Below are 18,741 nucleotides of genomic sequence, written 5' to 3' on the forward strand. Positions count from 1 at the left end.
TACGATGGGTTTATTGGGATGTAACCCACTGTAAGCTGAGGAGGATCTGTACTGCTGTAAATGAGGAGAAAGGGCACTTCAAGAACCTTTTTCCATTCTTAGCATTACTAGCGCCCTTCTTGTATCACAGCTGCGACTGTTCCAAGGCAGCTTTGTATGTCTAGACCAGCTGCAGAAATGAGTGTGAGGAAAGTGGTGGTTGGCAGGAATAGAGAAACACGGGTGCAAAATCCCTCACTTTCCTTGTAATCCTAAAATTCATACTCATCTAGGTGTACTTCCTCAAACCATACCTCTGAATACTGATCTTCAACCGTTTGTCTTTCAAGTTCCAACTTCCTAACTGGCCCAGTGTCCAGCTGTTTCCTTGTCTCTTAAATTCATCACTCTCCCTCTTCCCTATGGAAAGGATCTCTTGATTCTCACCTCCAAGCAACCTAGTCTTAGTAGTGAGTAGAAACGCTGGTGCAGTGAGGGCTCTCAGGGAGGTGCACGTAGCCCTGATTAAGAAATGAAGCTGAGGACTTCCCTGGTGGTGCAATGGTTAAGAATCCGCCTGCCAATGCAGGGGACACGGGTTCAAGCCCTGGCGCGGGAAGATCCCACATGCCGCGGAACAACTAAGCCCGTGCGCCACAACTACTGAGCCTGCGCTCTAGGGCTGGCGAGCCACAACTACTGAAGCCCGCGCGCCTAGAGCCCGTGCTCCGCAACAAGAGAAGCCACCGCAATGAGAAGACTGTGCACCGCAACGACTAACAGTAGCTCCCGTTTGCCGCAACTAGAGAAAGCCCGCGCACAGCAACGAAGACCCAACGCAGCCAAAAATAAATAAATAAATGTATATATAAAAAAGGTTAAAAAAAAATGAAGATGAGAGCTAAGGTCCAAAGCAAGGGCTGTTCACTCATACTCTGCTCCTTCCTGACTTTGCCCAAGGAGTCCCAGTCTCCAGTGTGCCCACTATGCGGCCCAGTCCTTAAATAACAGACATGGCTCTGAGGCTTGGGATTCTCACCTCTGTCCCCACTGTCTCACCCCCATTTCCTAGCTCCCGCCTCCGCCGCCCGCAGTTTCCAGCCCCCACATCGGCCTCCGCCAGGTCTTCCACTTAGGCGCCCGCTGCCTCTGCTGCAGCAGCTGCCATGGTGATGGATCTCGCGAGAACTGCCGCTCGCCGCCGCGCAGTTCTCGCGCGATCGGGGAGGTGGGAAGTATCCTGGTCTGGGGTGAGGGTACGCCGTACAGCTCCTGTAGCCTTCGCGGTTTCCGGTGCTAGGTGGAGGGAAGGAAGGAGGGAGCTGGGAGCGGGGCCAGGGGAGCAGCCGCGCTGAAATCGGCGGAGGGAGCCGGAGAGAGTGGAGCGAGAGCCGAGCGGAACCTGCGGGGGCGGAGGCGGCGGCCGCAGCGCGGAGCTGGGAGCAGGAACAGGTGAGGGGCTGGGGAGGAGGGAAGGCGGGTCCCGGTAGAGGAGAGACTCGGGGTGGGAGCTGAGAAGATAGACCCCCACCCCCACCCCCGCTTGCTCGCTCGCCCGCCCGGTACTGCTTGGCATGGGCCGGTGTGGTCCTTCCCACCAGAGAGCTTGGAGAGGGGGCGCCGGGCCAGCCACACGCCTGCCCCCGCATTTGAAGGACACGGAGCTGGGGTGGGGGTGGAGGGCGCACATGAATTTGTCCTCCGCCTCGCACAAGGGGGCGACCTGGGCTGCAGTTAGGTTCCCCTCGCCTGCAGGAGGTGGGCTTTTGAAGGGTTGGGGTTGAGGGGGAGGAAAACAGTCCAAGGTGAGGTGACGCGGGGGCGGTGATGGCTGTTTTGTATCTTTTTCCTATTAAAGGGCTAGGGAATGTCGCTTTTTCCTACTCCTTCTCCCCCTCCACCTTAGTAATAGACCAGAGAGAAGCCTTGCTATGGTGACACCCCCTCCCCACATCGTGGCGCAGGGGTGTTTAGGGGGTTTAGGGATTAACGGGGAACACAGGCTAGTGGGGCACTCCAGGGGCACTATTCTGGTGGATGCTGAGCTTTCGGGTCTTGGGGACCGCACGTCGGGAAGAGGGCAGCAGGTGGGGAGCAAGAGGAGAGGAGGCAGGAGGAGGGGGAGGGGGATCTGATCTTGCTTGGAGAAGAGAGGTGGTGCCTTCCTCCCCCAGGCGAAGCGGGGGCGGTCTCACAGGAGGAGGGAGCATCTTGTCACTGGCTCAGAGTTTCTGTCTTCCAATCCGCTTTCTTTCTTTAGGAAGTACCAGGATTCCCGGAACAGAAAATGGAGCCATTGCTTATACCAATGTCTGCGGGAAGGGGGCGGGGGTGTGTGGAATTCCCTGTTGAAAACGGGCCACTTGATTAGCAAAGTGGTAGCTCCTCTTTTGGGGGAGTTGCCTTCTTTCTGGGTTGTATTACTGCTGGTCTCTCTCTGGCCAGGCCAGGAGGAGTGTGGTATGTGGTCAGGAGTGAGAAGAAATAGTGAGGTCATCGGGTGAGGGAGAAATGTAACTTAAAACCTGTCTCTGCCGCGGTTGGATTGGGTCACCCCTGGTCTATGGCATGAAAGTTTTATTTGGTAGGAGATCTGCTGCAAGGAGTCTGATTGCTTGGGTCGGTGCAACAGGGCAGAATCTAGTCTCTGCATACTTCCTTCCGTGTCCCTAATCAGGTGTTGACAAGTCTTTGCTGCCATTTTGTCTTGAGCTTGTTGTTGGGGGGTCTCCACTTGCTATGACTGGAATGGGTCAGTGAATTGGTCATTGTACCTTAGACTCGAGTTTGAATAACACGTCTAGAAAAGCTCATTCTAAGAAAGAAGCTGACTCACCTTTTCACAGAATGGATCATTGACCGTGGAATTCAGCTGGGAAGGGTCCTCCTGTATCCCATATACACATGCCTCCTGCCTCCCAGCATAGTTATTACCTTGCGTAGTCAAAATTTTTATGTGTATGTCTTGCTTTTCCAAAGAGAAGAAGCTTTTTGAGTTCAGGAATTGGATCTCATCTTGTATCTCCCACACTATCTGTGCACACAGTAGGCACTCATGATGAATACAGGATGTGAATGAGCTCAGGTTTTCTGACCACAGTTTAAGGAAAGAGGAGGAGAGGGCTTGGCTGTCAAGGAGAGTGCCTGAAGATAGCTGAGTGAGAGTGTAAAGGTCCTTAGCCTTTGTAATTAAGAAGTCTTGTCTTGGTCTCTCCACCTCCCTAAGAGGCAAAAAACAGTCATGGATAATGAAAGTAAGACCCCCAAAAGAAAAATATTAGAACACAGAGTCATTATTTATCAGAAATACCAGATCTCCTGCTTCCCCATTGTGGGCAAAGGGGTCTCTCCATTAGACCTAAGTCCTTCAGAGTGTTGTCTGCAGATTGGGATCCTGGTAATTACGGAGAAGGGAGCCAGTGTATGTATGTGGTGTCTGGCATAGAATTGGTGCCAGTGAATGGTAGCTGCTATTATTAAACCGAATGCAAGTGTAAAGGAGAGCAGACAGCAGGCTAAAAGAGTGGAAGTGAAGTCTTAAGTGCACAAAGGGTCATAAAGTGTGTTTACCTCTGCTAGTCTCTTCCACTGGAGTCATAATAGAGAAAATGGACTCAGAGGACAGTGGGTGGGATTTGTTGGTCAAAAGGAGGAAGTTCTTTAAAACCAGGTTTGTTAAAGTTGAATCAATAACTGAGGGAAATTGTGGAATCTGCTTACAGATAGAATCTGCTTTCTGTGGAATACCTTTAGAAGTGGATGTCAAAAGGCTTGAGACTCAAAACATGTCACTGTATTTGGCTCTCCTCACCATTTTTTTTTTTTTAAATTGGGGTATGGTTGATTTACAGTATTGTTTTAGTTTCAGGTGTACGCATAGTTCCCTTTACCTTTTTTTTTTTTTTTTTTTTTTGCGGTACGCGGGCCTCTCACTGTTGTGGCCTCTCCCGTTGAGGAGCACAGGCTCCGGATGCGCAGGCTCAGCGGCCATGGCTCACGGGCCCAGCCGCTCTGCGGCATGTGGGATCTTCCCGGACCGGGGCACGAACCCGTGTCCCCTGCATCGGCAGGCTGACTCTCAACCACTGCACCACCAGGGAAGCCCCCCTTCACCATTTTTGTTGCAGGTGAATTTAGAGGCAAAATGGTATGGTAATTAAGAGTGTGGACCTTGGAATCAGACAAAATTGAGTTCAGATCCTGCCTCTGCTAATAACTAGTTGTGTGATTTTGGTGGAATTATTTGTCCTCTTTTAGCTTCATTTTCCTCATCTGTAAAGAGTATGATAATGATAGTACCTATGCATAGTGTCGGCATGAGAATTAAATGAGATAATACATGTAAAGAAAGCACTTAGTATTATACAAAGTACACATAGTAAGCCTCAAGTAAATGTTAGCTGCTATTATTAATCACCATCATCATAGAAATAATAACATGAGCACTCAGGGCTGCCTTAAAGAGGAGGTTTACAAAAGAACAGCTTGCCACCTGAAGCGCCTGTGTAGAGGGATGATTGTTACCATGACTTTTTGTGCTGGTCGTAGGCTTACGAGCAATGAAATCTTTTTTTCAGCATCAGCCTCACAGAGGCAGCTCCTGTTGCCTGAGTGGGAGGTGAAGCTGGAGCAAGGCAGGGGCCCTGAAATATCAACTTGGATGTAGGGTGAGGATATGGGGGCTCAAAAATAGTGTTCAGTGTGACTCTGAGGTAATGGCTGACTCTTCCATAAAAGAGCACCCTGATTGTCCTAGGTTGGGCATTTAGTTTCCTGGCTCCCATTATTTTAGATTTCAGGTAGCATTTCAGCATCCTCCATTTCCTGGGCCACTCTTTTCACTTAGTCATATCTCCTTTAAATGTCTGCCTTTGTTTCAGAATGTACTGTATTAAGATCCAGAGTTGCGATATCTGTAATTCTGTGTACTGTACCTTTTCCAACATCTATTGCAAATATAGGTAGAATGCTAATAAAGCTTTTTGATAATGAAAGGACATGGGGAGCCTTTGGAGAAAGTTCTACAAATGTTTGAAGGCTTTGTATTGTAGTCTAGGAAAGAACTGACTGAGGTAGGGAGTCTATGAAGGTGTTAGAGATTTGTCATGGACTTCTGCAAAGGATCTGCTGCACCATATGGACCAGAAGGGAAATGGCTCAAGATTTCAGGGATCCACCATTAGCACCATATTCCTGAAGAAAGGTGAAATGCCTGGGTGTAGCAGATCTTAGTTCCCTGACAACCAGGGATTGAACCCAGGCCCTCGGCTGTGAAAGCACGGAGTCCCAACCACTGGACCTCCAGGGTATTCCCATAACCTGTCGTTTATGAGCTTAAACACAAGAGTGTCAAGTATAAATGTTTAAATTTCAACATGATTTAGGATGCAGAAGAACATTTGCTCTGTATTGGAGTGGTTCTGTCCCCTATCCTCCACTTTTTTTAAAAAAAGCAATTGAACTTTACCTTATATAAAATCTTATTTGAAGTCTGATACGTAAAATGCATAACAGTGGTGCTGCTGTGGTAGTGGTGGAAAGTGGCGGGGCATAATTAGAGCCTCTCATATAGTTCTCCCTTTCCCCCAGGCAGGCTCTGAATCCCATCCAGGGAACCCTAGGGTTCTGAGAACATGGAAGCCACTTCTCCAGTTTGTCAGATACAGGAAAAAGGATTGGAGATGTCTTCCTCAACCTCACAGGCGTTTGCCATCATCAGTAGAACCGTGTTCAGCAACAAGCATATCAGTCACTAGCTACAGATCAGTCATGGAGCTGGGTGCTGGGAACATGAGTAAGGCATGGTCCCTGCTGGCAAGGGACTGAGAGTCTAGTGAAATACTTCCCAAACTTTTTCCCACCATGGCATACAGAGAAAATGGTAATAGTGAAATAGGCATAGCTGCTTGCAACCTGAGATGACTGGCCCATGGGCTCTAGCCACCCTAAGCCCTGCCTAGCTGTCCAGTATTGACGGGACCAGTATCTCCAGCTGACCTGTATTGCATTAAAGGCACATTATTTGGGAAGTTCCGGCTCTGGGAAGCAAAACACGCAAAGGTGAATAAGAGTAGAAGTGTGTTTGAGGTACTAGGGGATCACAGATGGCTCTTATCGCTCAAGGCAGGTGATTCCCTGTCTTCTGTATCCTTAGGCTGCTCTATGATGGGTGGCTTTGTCCAAATCATTGCCTCCTGTTTTCATCTGTGCACTGGCAATTCCGTCTTTTTATTTAAATTTTAATTTTATTTATTTTTTTATACAGCAGGTTCTTATTAGTCATCCATTTTATACCCATCAGTGTATACATGTCAGTCCCAATCGCCCAATTCATCACACCACCACCACCCCTGCCCCCCCCGCCGCTTTCCCCCCTTGGTGTCCATACATTTGTTCTCTACATCTGTGTCTCAGTTTCTGCCCTGCACACCGATTCATCTGTACCATTTTTCTAGGTTCCACATATATGCGTTAATATACGATATTTGTTTTTCTCTTTCTGACTTACTTCACTCTGTATGACAGTCTCTAGATCCATCCACGTCTCAACAAGTGACCCAATTTAAGTCCTTTTTATGGCTGAGTAATATTCCATCTTCTTTATCCATTCGTCTGTTGATGGGCATTTAGGTTGCTTCCATGACCTGGCTATTGTAAATAGTGCTGCAGTGAACATTGGCGTGCATGTGTCTTTTTGAATTATGGTTTTCTCTGGGTATATGCCCAGTAGTGGGATTGCTGGGTCATATGGTAATTCCAGTTTTAGTTTTTTAAGGAACCTCCATACTGTTCTCCATAGTGGCTGTATCAATGTACATCCCCATCCCCTCATCCCCAGCAGTGCAAGAGGGTTCCCTTTTCTCCGCACCCTCTCCAGCATTTGTTGTTTGTAGATTTTCTGATGATGCCCATTCTAACTGGTGTGAGGTGATACCTCATTGTAGTTTTGATTGGCATTTCTCTAATACTTAGTGATGTTGAGTAGCTTTTCATGTGCCTCTTGGCCATCTGTATGTCTTCTTTGGAGAAATGTCTATTTAGGCCTTCTGCCCATTTTTGAATTGGGTTATTTGTTTTTTTAATATTGAGCTGCATGAGCTGTTTATATATTTTGGAGATTAACCCTTTGTCTATTTATTCTTTTGCAAATATTTTCTCCCATTCTGAGGGTTGTCTTTTCATCTTGTTTATGGTTTCCTTTGGTGTGCAAAAGCTTTGAAGTTTCATTAGGTCCCACTTGTTTATTTTTGTTTTTATTTCCATTACTCTAGGAGGTGGATCAAAAAAGATCTTGCTGTGGTTTATGTCAAAGAATGTTCTTCCTATGTTTTTCTCTAAGAGTTTTATAGTGTCTGGTCTTACATTTAGGTCTCTAATCCATTTTGAGTTTAATTTTGTGTATGGTGTTAGAGAATGTTCTAATTTCATTCTTTTACATGTAGCTGTCCAGTTTTCCCAGCACCACTTATTGAAGAGACTGTCTTTTCTCCATTGTATATCCTTGCCTCCTTTGTCATAGATTAGCTGACCATAGGTGTGTGGGTTTATCTCTGGGCTTTCTATCTTGTTCTATTGATCTATATTTCTGTTTTTGTGCCAGTATCATATTGTCTTGATTACTGTAGCTTTGTAGCATAGTCTGAAGTCAGGGAGTCTGATTCCTCCAGCTCTGTTTTTTTTCCTCAAGACTGCTTTGGCTATTCGGGGTCTTTTGTGTCTCCATACAAATTTTAAGATTGGCAATTCCATCTTGACCTGCATAGTGGGACCAGATTGGGGCAAAGATTTACTAGGGCTTTAGGCTGATTACTCATGGAATTTAAGTGATTTTTGTAATTAGGAAAGTACAGTGTTCTGGATATCCAAGGCTATCGATGTGGGCATTGGAGCAGCCATCAAATATCAGGAGATGGTGCAGTTGTAAACTGGTCAGATTCTAAGAATAGGGCAAGCTGAAAGCTTTGGTGAGAGGGTAGTGCCACAGAATGTTCCAAGGAAACAAATGAGTCTAGTTTTTATCCGGTCACTGTTTTATCTAGCGAAGTCATGTATTCTGAAACAGACTTAATGCTCTGCTCTGACTCATTTGCTGAGGGTTGTCCGTAGGAAAAGCCATACCCTTTCTCGGTGTTTGGGTCTTTATCAGGGCAATTTAGAATCCTTCTTCACTTGGTGTTGTGGCCTCCTTCAGGTCGTCCTGTACTGGAGTCTTCCACTCAGACTGGAAGGGAAACTGGTGTAGGATTCTGGCTTGAGCCTAAATGCTGCTAGTTGAGTTAAATGGGGGCTAATTTTAGTTAGATATGTTCTAATTTATAACAGGGTCATCACTGATTGCCTAGTAGTTAAGTTCAGTAGGTATTTTTCAGGCCTTATCTTAATTTGACCTTTCTACAGCCTTTGACACTCCTTTTTTTTTTTTTTTTTTTTTAAATGTTCTTTCCTCATTGGTGACTCTGATGTCTCACTCTCTTGATTTCCTTTCTACCGTTTTGGTTGCTTCCTACTCTCTTTCCTGGCCTTCTTTTTTGCCCACTGCTTTAAATGTTGATGTGCCCTAGGTTTCTGACTTTGGCCTTTTCTCCTGTCTCACTGTACACGCTCTCCCTAGATATATCAGTTAAGATGTATCAGTTGCAAAAGATAGAAAACACACCTGTGGCTCAGACAATCAAAGGATTTATTAAACATGTAGCAACAAGTCTAGGTGACATAAGCCAGACACAAAAGGACAAATATTGTTTGATTCCACATTTATGAGATACCTAGAATAGTCAAATTCAGAAACAGAAAGTAGAGTGGTTGTTTCCAGGGGCTGGAGAGGGGGGTTATTGTCTAATAGGTACAGAGTTTCAGTTTGGGAAGATGAAAAAGTTCTGGAGATGCATGGTGGTGATGGTTGTACAATACTGTGAGTGTGCTTAATGCCACTGAACTGTACACTTAAAAATGGTTAAAATGGTAAATTTTATGTTATGTATATTCTGCCACACACAGAAGGAGTCCAGGGGTAGAACACTTTTTTTTTTAACTTTTTATTTTATATCGGAGTATAGCCGATTAACAATGTTAATCACTGCAGGTTAATCGTTCATTTCAGTGTTAATCGTTGCTGTGTTTCGGGGGCACAGCAAAGTGACTCAGCCATGCATATACATGTATCCATTCTCCGAACTCCCCTCCCTTCCAGGCTGCCACATAACTTTTAATTTATTTTTTTAATCCAGCAACTTGACAGTGTTATTAAGGACCCAAGTTTTCTCAGTTTTTCTGCTCTGATATCCTAGTGTTCTTATGTCTGTCCCTTCATGTACCCAAGATACTCCAGCATCTCACACTTCTACATTAACATCCAAAGGCTGGACGAGAGAGCTTTGCAATATGTTCTTTTTTAAGATTGAGGAAAACTTTCCCAGGTACTCCCAGCAGACTTTCCTTACATCTTTATTGCCCAGAAGTAGTGCCTAAACATTCGTGACTCAGTCACTGGCAAGAGAAATGGAATGCCCACGTCCCTTCAGCTGATCAGTTTTCATACGCTAGGGCTGGCGAGGGGTAGTTCATACCCACTCCCTGCCAACATCTGAACAAAGTAGGGGTTCTGTTAGAAGAAAGAAGGGGAAGGTGGCTGTTGGTAGGCAGCCAGTAACTGTTGCCCTACTGGATCGTCTTGGTTCCTCTTGGGGCTTCAGTTACTATCTATGCAGATGATTCCATATACCCAGACCAGACTTTTCTCCTGAGCTTCATACCTTAGCACCTCAAAATTCACATTAATCTAAGAACAAACATCTTCGCTCTCAGATCTGTTCCTCTTACGTTTTCTGCCTAAAGAATTGCTACTGAATCACACAGGCCAGAAACCTGGGAATCATCTTTGAGTCTTCTCCTCTTCCTTCCTACATTTAATTAGTCATTAAATCCTGTGGATTTTACTATTTTGTTGTTTCAAATCTGTCCTGTCCTCTCTATTGCCACCCCTCTGTTTCAGAACTTTTCTTATCTGTATTACTGTACCTCCCAAGTGGTCTCTATGCTTCCAGTCTTTCCCCCTTTTAACTTATTCCCTAAACTGCTGTCAGAATGGTCTTTTATTTATTTATTTATTTATGGCTGAGTTGGGTCTTTGTTGCTGCGCGCGGGCTTTCTCTAGTTGCGGCGAAGGGGGGCTACTCTTCGTTGCAGTGTGCCGGCTTCTTATTACAGTGGCTTCTCTTGTTGCGGAGCACGGGCTCTAGCCATGTGGGCTTCAGTAGTTTTGGCTCGCGGGCTCAGTAGTTGTGGCTCGCAGGCTCTATAACTCAGGCTCAGTAGTTGTGGCGCACGGGGTTAGTTGCTCCGTGGCATGTGGGATCTTCCTGGACCAGGGCTCTTGTCCCCTGCATTGGCAGGCAGATTCTTAACCACTGAGCCACCAGGGAAGCCCCAGAATGATCTTTATTTATTTATTTATTTTTAAATTTTGGCTGCGTTGGGTCTTCGTTGCTGTGCGCGGGCTTTCTCTGGTTGTGGCGAGTGGGGGCTACTCTTCATTGTGGTGCGTGGGCTTCTCGTTGCAGTGGCTTCTCTTGTTGTGGAGCACGGGCTCTAGGTGCGCGGGCTTCAGTAGTTGTGGCTCGCGGGCTCTAGAGCACAGGCTCAGTAGTTGTGGCACACGGGCTTAGTTGCTCCGTGGCATGTGGGATATTCCCAGGCCAGGGCTTGGCAGGCAGATTCTTAACCACTGCGCCACCAGGGAAGCCCAGGATGGTCTCTAAAGCACGTATCTGATCATGTTACCCAGTATGACCTTTAAGGCCCTTCATGATTTAGCTCCTGCTTCTCTCTCCAGCCTCATCCTTCCTTTTACTCACCATGCTGCATCCACGTAAACGACCTCCCAGTTGCACCTGGATTTGGCTAATAAACGCCCTCTCTAACTCAGGTCTTTGTGCCTGTGCACACTCTGTTCCCTCTCCCACCTTCCCTATTCCTTAGTGTCTGATTATTTCCTATTCTTCCTTTAAGAGTCAGCTCAGGTGTGACCTGAGAATCATGTCTGGGAATCGTCCTTTATCCTCCAGTCTTGAGTGACTGCTCCAGCTTTCTGTCCCGGTAGAACTATGTGCTTATCCCACTCTTATCTTCCCACAGTAATCCTCTGTTTCCTAGTCCTTCTCTCCCATTGACTGAGTTTCATGAAGGCAGAAACTGTCTTCCTCTGTTCATCCCTGGTTCATTATTCTCAATAAACGTTTAATGAATGGATGGAAGCTGGCATCAGAAGCTGTTTCCTGGCTTTGGGAAGTCTTGGAGCCTAATAGGATTCACTGAGGTACTAATCTGGGAGTTCTTGAGGCAAAAATTTGGAAAGTTTACTGAGGTCACAAGCCAGCTGCACTAAGGAAACTAAATACAGGCAGACCCTGCTTTGGTTTTCTTAAATTTTTTGGTCTGCTCCATTGGCTGTGCCAAAAATAGCATCTAATAGAGATTGTATTCGTGATATCTCAATTGGAAGATTGTTTGGGAATCAAGCTGCGCCCTGCAGTTTAGTGTGCCCTGCCTGGACAGCACAGGATTTGGGAGGCTCTGGTCGTCCTTTCCCTGGGCCCATGCAGCCTGAAGAGGAGGTGCTGGATCAGGAGTCCCCTCGGGGTGTCTCAGGACACGTGCCTGCATCAGGAGTGGGCAGTGTGTGTGGCAGACTGAGCTGGGACTCTCAGAATCCCCTGGAGGGTGGAGCAGGCATGCCTCGAGTCCAGATAACTGAACAGTGACAGCAATGGCCTGCCCCTCCTGGAGGGTGGGAGAGAGGGATTGGGGGCAGTGAGTGATTGTCAGTGAGGACGTCCTCAGGTGAGGCTTAAATCGGCCAATGTGCTTGGTTGAACTCCTGCAGTGTCGCACACACGGAGGAGATAACAAAGTTTGTAACTGTAAAATAGAATGTGGAGACATACTCTTTGTTAATAGAGATATTACTATATTCCATTTTTCATCTTGAGCCACTCACCTTTAGTTTTAACTGCTTCCTGTTTCTACCAGCCCATAGAACTCTGGTATTTTGCCCTCTTGACACAGGAGTGCCATCTGTGGCAAAAGAGAATGACTATAGGCAGTACAGTACATAGGGATACAATCCAGGTTTTGTTTGTTTGCCATCTGCTTCCCAGAGCTTTCTGTAGGAATGCATTATGGTGAAAGTGAGAATTGGCTAGATAGCTGTAGATTTGTATTCATGGCACAAAGCTGAAAGTGGCCACCATCCTGATGGTAGGGGCAGTATGCTATCTGGAAACAGGCAGGGACAGGGAAAGACAAGACAAGAAAGCCAGCACCCCCTTTGGAATGTTCATCTGAGTCAAGCTCCTGATTATATTAAAGAAGAGTTGTAATGTCCATTAATTTCAAGGCTTTGGGCTGTCATGGGGGACACATGGTAACTACTTGAATATTTTGTTAGTTATCTATCAGCCCCACTGAGTATTAAATGACAAGAGAAAATTTTACCAATTTTAGTCTTCTGATCCTTTCATGGCTTTCCCAAACCAGTCTTGCGGTCAGTATATGTGGAAAATGGCCAAGAATTGACAGGAAAGCTAAGCAACCATCTGTGCATTACACGGAGATAACTGTTAGGACAGAAGAAATGATATAAGGACCTCCTCAGATGAGGCTAAAATTAGCCAGTGTGCTTGATTGAACTCCTACGGTGGGCTTGGCACTGGGAGCAAGGAAAGATCCCAAATAAATAAAAGGCATAGTCCTTGCCCATGGTGAGTACACAGTTAACTTGGGGAGACGGTAAATATACAGACTTATAAAAGAAGAAAAAACTGCATAACGTAGTGCCACTTGAGTGGTTCAGATAATTCAGGGTGCTTTATGAAGCATGCCAGAAAATAGAAATAAGTGTAACACTGGGATCAGATTTTGAACCAAGACTTTAGCATGAGAGCTTAGCAAAGGAGCAAACCAAAGGACAGTGTATGCATGTTCTGGGGCAAGGGATATCTTTCAGCCACTGCTTGACTCACAGTTGGTAATCATTTAGCCAGCAACAGTTCCAGTCATGAAGGAAAGCAAGATAAATGTATGGTATAAATTCAGTTCAGAATCTGGGCCAAAGCCTGTTACTTAAGCTTTAAAGCAGAGTATCATCTGGAGCTGAAGGAAATGACACCTGAACTGGAGACAAGATAAAAACTAGGAAGACTTGGGGAAGGTCTAAATTTCTGGAAGTGATGGCAGCAGAACCAGAAGTCTGTCTACCACAGATTACCAAGGTTGGCGGGATCTGATCTTATTAGCTGGGCACGTGTCCCCTCCTGCCTCAGGAATCCTCGGGAATCTGTCTGCCTGGGTGGTTGAGGCAGGATGAGCAGGGAGGATGGCTAGTGGGTGACTTGACTGAAGTTGAGTCCAGAGTTGAGCCAGGCCCTCCCCCTGGGGTGTGAGCGCTCTGGGTCAGGGGCGGGGCTCATCTGCGGAACCTACCCGGAGCACCACACCTGGCTCATTAGTGGATGTCTGGGGAGGTCTTTGAAGATGAAACACTCCATAAGCACTCATTGTTTCTGTTTTTTGGACAAAGCAGTACTTTGGTCTCCAGGAGCTGTTGATCTGGCTCCTTTGTACTGGTCTGGAATTCGCTGCAAACTGAGGAGAGTAGGAAACAAACAAAAAAACCTGAAATTGTTTTTGAAAAAACAACTAAACTCCCACCAAACCCCGCCATGCTTTAGCTTGTAAATAGGATTCCTCCCCATCCACCTTTCACATTCTTGGGTTTGGGTGCACTCTGTCTTAACCTGTTCTTTCGCCTACTGGGTTTGGGGTGTGCGTGTGTTTATCTCTGGTTCCTAGACTCTGTAGAGAATGCCGGCCACTGGTTTATGGTGGTTGCCGAATAAGCTGCCCGCTGATGCATGTCTCCCGCGGGCCCAGAGAACTGGCTGGCACGGGTGACTCTGAACCCCCGTTTCATTGTTGTTTCAAAGATTCATTTCTGTGGCTGTCCTGAGCCATAGAGAAGGGAGGGAGGAAGAGAGGGAATGAATGACCCTGATTCTGTCTGTCGGGGGCAGTGGATGGGGTGGGCAGATAGGCATTTTGTATTTTTGTAGTGTTCCAACTGCTCCCTTCATCTTTCCCTATTATGTAGCAGGCAGAAATGTCTAACCTGAGTGAACTGCTAGTCAGGTCAGTAGAGACCTGGGAGTTAGTTCAGTTATTCAGCTACTGTGTGCCAGGTACTAGTCAAGGTAGGTTCGGAACACAGCAGGGAACAAAATAGATAAGGAGCTGACATTACAGTAGGAGGAGAAAAACAGTACAGCAGGAAACAAATACGTAACGTGTCAGATGGTGACAAATGCTGTGAAGAGAAATAAAGTGGGATAAATGGTGTAGAGAGTGGTGTGTGTGTGTTATAGGCGGTTATGGAAGGCCTCTTTGATAAAGTGACGGTCGAACAGATGCCCGAAGGAAGTGAGGGAGTGCTCCCTGAAGGCTGTCTGGGAGAGGAGCGTTCCAGGCAGAGTGAACAGCAAGGACAGAAGCTTTGAGGCAGGAAAGTACTGGGGAACTGAAGTGGAGTGTACACAGGGGAGAGTAGGAGATCTGATGAGAGAAACGGGAATGCAGATCGTGCCGGACTTTATAGGCCATGGTATGGCTTTGGGTTTTACTGAAAAGGAGCTATGAAGCCGAGAGAGGGTTTTGAATAGAGGATCCACATGACGTGGTTTTGGCTTTAAAATCAGTCTGGCTGCTCTGTGGAGAATAGACTGAAGGGGGTTAGAGCAGAGGCAGAGGATGAGCTGACTGCCTCATTGCAGGTGGCCATGTGGAGCAGCTGTCCTGGGACGGGCCACGGCGAGCCTAGGACCTGTGTGGCTGAGGAATGAGGGGCAGCCTCTCGCTACCCCATCTCCCGGCTCTCAGTGCACTGTTGTATGAACAGGGCATGACGTTAGCAGCTGGCATTTCACAGAGTGGAAAAGATCAGCCTCTCTTAGGAGTGCTGCTTTCTTATTTCTTCCTCATTAATTTTGGTGTGTAGAAGGAAGGTGTAGAAATATAGGAAGGGAAGAAGCAGAGTGTCTTGATTAGAGCTGAGAGCATAAACCTTGGGAACCTGGCAAGCCTGAACCTCCTTAGGAGTCACAAGGAGCCACTCCTCATTCCACTCCCTCCTCTCCCACCCTTTCCAGAAGTCTCAGGGTAAGGTTGGGGGAGGCAGAGGCATTAATGGTCTCCCAATGCCTTGGGGTATAGAGTAGAGTAGAATTTCAGGACTGAAGGGACTTTAGAAATCATCTAGTTCAACCCCCTCCATTTACAGGTGCAGATAAGGACAGGTGAAATAACTCATCCAAAGTCACACGGGTAGATTACTGGCAGAAACAGGGGTCCTGAATGTTCACTGCTTTATCTCTGCTCCCAAAGGCTCAGGATGTGTCTGAGTGGGCCTTGATTTTCTGTAGTACCCTCAGGCTCTCAGTCTGTCATGAAAGAACTCCAGCCATGACTTTAGCCAGTGCCATTAATGTGAAATCCTGACAAGCAGATGGTGGTAATAAGTTTGCATTTCTTGGCCTAGGATCAAGTCCTACATACCAAGGACCAAGCCAAAACCAGACTGCCACTGCCCTCACTGCGCCCTGCTGTCCTCAGAAAGCGGCTGCTGTGATCATGGGTAATATCTTTGGAAACCTTCTCAAGAGCCTGATTGGGAAGAAGGAGATGCGCATCCTGATGGTGGGCCTGGATGCCGCAGGAAAGACCACCATCCTGTACAAGCTGAAACTGGGCGAGATCGTCACCACCATCCCCACCATTGGTAAGGGCACGGCTTGGATGTAGGCTTTCGTGCCAACCGCTGAGCCAGACAGGGGCCCTATTCCTAGATCCCCCATCTGGCCACCAGGCAAGTCCTTGCAGTTTGTGGGGTTCAGGGAAGAATGGTTATTTAGCTTACTAGCAGGCGCTGGGGCTGCTGTTTGCCTATCTACCCTGACCCTCTCTAATGCGGGAACTTCAGCCTGACACCTGACAGTGGCCCTCAGGCACTGAGCTGGTTTGTTCTCTGTTGTTTGAAAAGCAGGTGAAGGGCTTTGATGTTCCTGCCAGAGGCCTGGAATTGCTTCAGTTTAGATCCTTGGTGGCCCTGATCCCGGTTAAGACCTGTCTGCAGGAGAGAGAACATTTGCCTTGTAAAGGCGGCTCCAGATCAGCAGCAGCAGCTGGTTCTGTATTTGGGGCTCCAGGACTATAGCTCACTTCTTGTTCTTCACTCTGCCTCACAGGCCCCACTTCTTAGCTGAGGCAGACTCTGGTGGCCAAGGTACAGGAGTGGGGCTGAGTCATTTCTTTTGCAGGAGGGAGAGTCAAAAACTGAGAGAATGAATGGGGAAGGTCGTCTCACCCAGGTGATTGTGAACTTCCTGACTGGCCCTCTTCGTCCTCTTCCACTTCTTGTAGGCTCTCTTTTTGGCCTTTACACTACTAAGTCAAGGAACACCAGGTCTGAGGAAGCCTTAGCTTTCTTTCCCTTGCTAGGACATGGCCACGGCCGGGGGAAACAAACAACCCACTGGGGCATCGTTTGCAGGCCTGGTGTTTCAGGCCAAGTGACCATTGTCTGTTTTTGCCAAAGGGTTCAACGTGGAGACAGTGGAGTACAAGAACATCAGCTTCACAGTTTGGGATGTGGGTGGCCAGGACAAGATTCGGCCTCTCTGGAGACACTACTTCCAGAACACCCAAGGTAGGGCATGTGAATTGCCCATGGACTGGCATGGGTTGGTTGGGTGGGAGCAGAGAGTATGGGTATTGTTCTTGGTTATCAGTAACCAACTTTTGCCCTGCTGCAGTTCCTAGGGGTGAGAGACGAGGAGAAAAGGGAGCAGATATTTGGAGGGTATAAGGAGGGTGTTATCTTTTGGCGGTGGGGGAGGGGAGTTGATCTGTCGTCTCTGTGCAGCCCATGTTCTGCCTCCCTAGGGTTGATATTTGTGGTCGACAGCAATGATCGGGAGCGAGTAAATGAGGCCCGGGAGGAGCTGATGAGGATGCTGGCAGAGGATGAGCTCCGGGATGCTGTGCTCCTTGTCTTTGCAAACAAGCAGGTGTGGCATCTCCCTACCCCTGGGTTTGAGAGAGGGCAGCCTGGCCGTGGAAATCATGGGGTCTTGGGGCCCATTGTGTGGGAAGCCCCATGACTGTGCTCTCAATTTTGAAAGTGTGGGAAATATGATTAGTTGGCTTCTTTATGCTCTTCGTCTTGTCCCCACCCCATCCCATCCCAGCTTTAATTAGCAACATTTCTGTCCAGAGGGACTGGTGTGGTAGATCCTTCACCTCCTGTCCCTCTTTTATCTTCCCTATTGTCTACCTGGGTGGAACTGCCCTCACTCTTACGGTCAGACAGACCTGATTGTGCGCCCAGTCTGAATCACATCTCCACTTCCCTGCCAACCCGTATTCGGCTTCCACCTCCTCAGTGGAATGATCTTTAGTACCTTGGATCCGGAGTTCTAGGATGATTAAACCCAAAGTAGTTCTTCAGGATCTTGCTCTGGGTTCCTACACTGAAGGAGGAGGAGAGGGTGCTAGTCTACAAGTCTGTGGTAGATGGTCGCTCTAGAAGCCTTCGAAAGATCCTGAAGCTCCTTTTTGTGTGTCTCCCTTGTGCTCCAGGATTTGCCTAATGCTATGAACGCTGCTGAGATCACAGACAAGTTGGGCCTGCATTCCCTGCGTCACCGCAACTGGTACATTCAGGCCACCTGTGCCACCAGCGGGGACGGGCTGTACGAAGGCCTGGACTGGCTGGCCAATCAGCTCAAAAACAAGAAGTGAGAGCCAGACACCAGCCCTGTCCGACTGCCCCACCCGCCCCTGCTGTCTCCCTGCCCCAGCCCTGCCCTTCCTTCCTGTTGCCAGTGTGGCCAGGGCCCTGGGTATCATGTCCGCATGCCCAACAGGAGCCCTGCCTCCCCTTCCCTCCCCTCCCCCCTCCATGACCAGTCCCCAGTTGCTGTCGTAATGATGAATCATTCCAATTTACCGGATTTAAAACAAAAACAAGGTTGTTATGGTTTCATGGGGTGCCCCCCTCCCCAGGCTCTGGGGTTGGGAGGTGGGATGGGGTATTCTCTCCAGCTGGCTTCGTTTGGCTCCGGTTGGTGTGCTCTTGGCATCTGAGTCCCTTCTCTCTCCCCATAGGCCCTTCTCCTGCTCCCCGTCTTCCTTTCCTTTGCCGCTCTCCCCCTGTTCTACATGGAAACTGCACGGGCCTCTCTGTGTGCGTGCATGTGTGCGCGTGTATATACCTGTATAGAGAGATATATAATGGGGGCCAAGGAGCGGGTGGAGGGTGGAGTGCAGCTTGGGGCTTGGAGCCAGGACACTGCCCACTCTCGCCTATCATCTTCCCCTCCCATGTTGGTGAGATAAAGGGAAGGAGGGGGAGGGAAGGCTGCCCCAGCCCTGCACTGGTTCCTCTCCTCTGCAGGTAGGTGTTTTCCTGGATGGTAGGACAGATGATGGACTTTCTGCCACCATCTTCCTTTATCCCTCTCCACCCCGCTTAGGGCAGGGGGGTGGCATTTATCTCTAGATGACTGTTCCCAAGGAGATGCCATTCTGCCCTGCCTTTTAGTGGGAAGGAGAGAGGAACCCACTCACTCTTACCAGCTCAGAGTGTTCAGCTGATCCTCCCCCTCATCCTTAAATCTGTTCCTCAGGAGCTTTAGGTGGGAGGTGGGGATAGGT

General features: G+C 47.9%; 1 protein-coding gene across 3 annotated transcripts; it reads left to right on the forward strand.

Moving 5' to 3' along the window:
• The first annotated feature begins 1,271 nt into the window (after positions 1-1,271).
• On the forward strand, positions 1,272-18,051 carry ARF3 (ADP ribosylation factor 3). Of its 3 annotated transcripts, XM_065886719.1 has the most exons (5): positions 1,272-1,431; positions 15,566-15,805; positions 16,622-16,732; positions 16,969-17,093; positions 17,665-18,051. In XM_065886719.1, the coding sequence occupies exons 2-5, from the start codon at positions 15,658-15,660 to the stop codon at positions 17,824-17,826; spliced, it is 546 nt and encodes a 181-aa protein (XP_065742791.1). In that variant the 5' UTR covers positions 1,272-1,431; positions 15,566-15,657; the 3' UTR covers positions 17,827-18,051. The 3 variants fall into 3 exon arrangements, with proteins under 3 accessions (XP_065742791.1, XP_065742792.1, XP_065742793.1); XM_065886720.1 differs by lacking the exon at positions 1,272-1,431 and having other exon boundaries at positions 15,658-15,805; positions 16,969-17,066; positions 17,695-17,826; XM_065886721.1 differs by lacking the exons at positions 1,272-1,431; positions 16,622-16,732 and having other exon boundaries at positions 15,658-15,805; positions 17,665-17,826.
• The last annotated feature ends 690 nt before the right edge of the window (positions 18,052-18,741 follow it).

The sequence above is a fragment of the Phocoena phocoena genome, chromosome 11 (genome assembly GCF_963924675.1).
Source record: "Phocoena phocoena chromosome 11, mPhoPho1.1, whole genome shotgun sequence".
In the NCBI taxonomy this organism is placed as follows: Eukaryota; Metazoa; Chordata; class Mammalia; order Artiodactyla; family Phocoenidae; genus Phocoena; species Phocoena phocoena.

Bases quoted from the DNA above. Each gene is read 5' to 3' on its own strand.
- ARF3 (XM_065886719.1), top strand. From the start codon at position 15,658: ATGGGTAATATCTTTGGAAACCTTCTCAAGAGCCTGATTGGGAAGAAG. The intron at 16,733-16,968 runs GTAGGGCATGTG...CTGCCTCCCTAG, and splicing joins CTACTTCCAGAACACCCAAG to GGTTGATATTTGTGGTCGAC. The intron at 17,094-17,664 runs GTGTGGCATCTC...CTTGTGCTCCAG, and splicing joins TTGTCTTTGCAAACAAGCAG to GATTTGCCTAATGCTATGAA.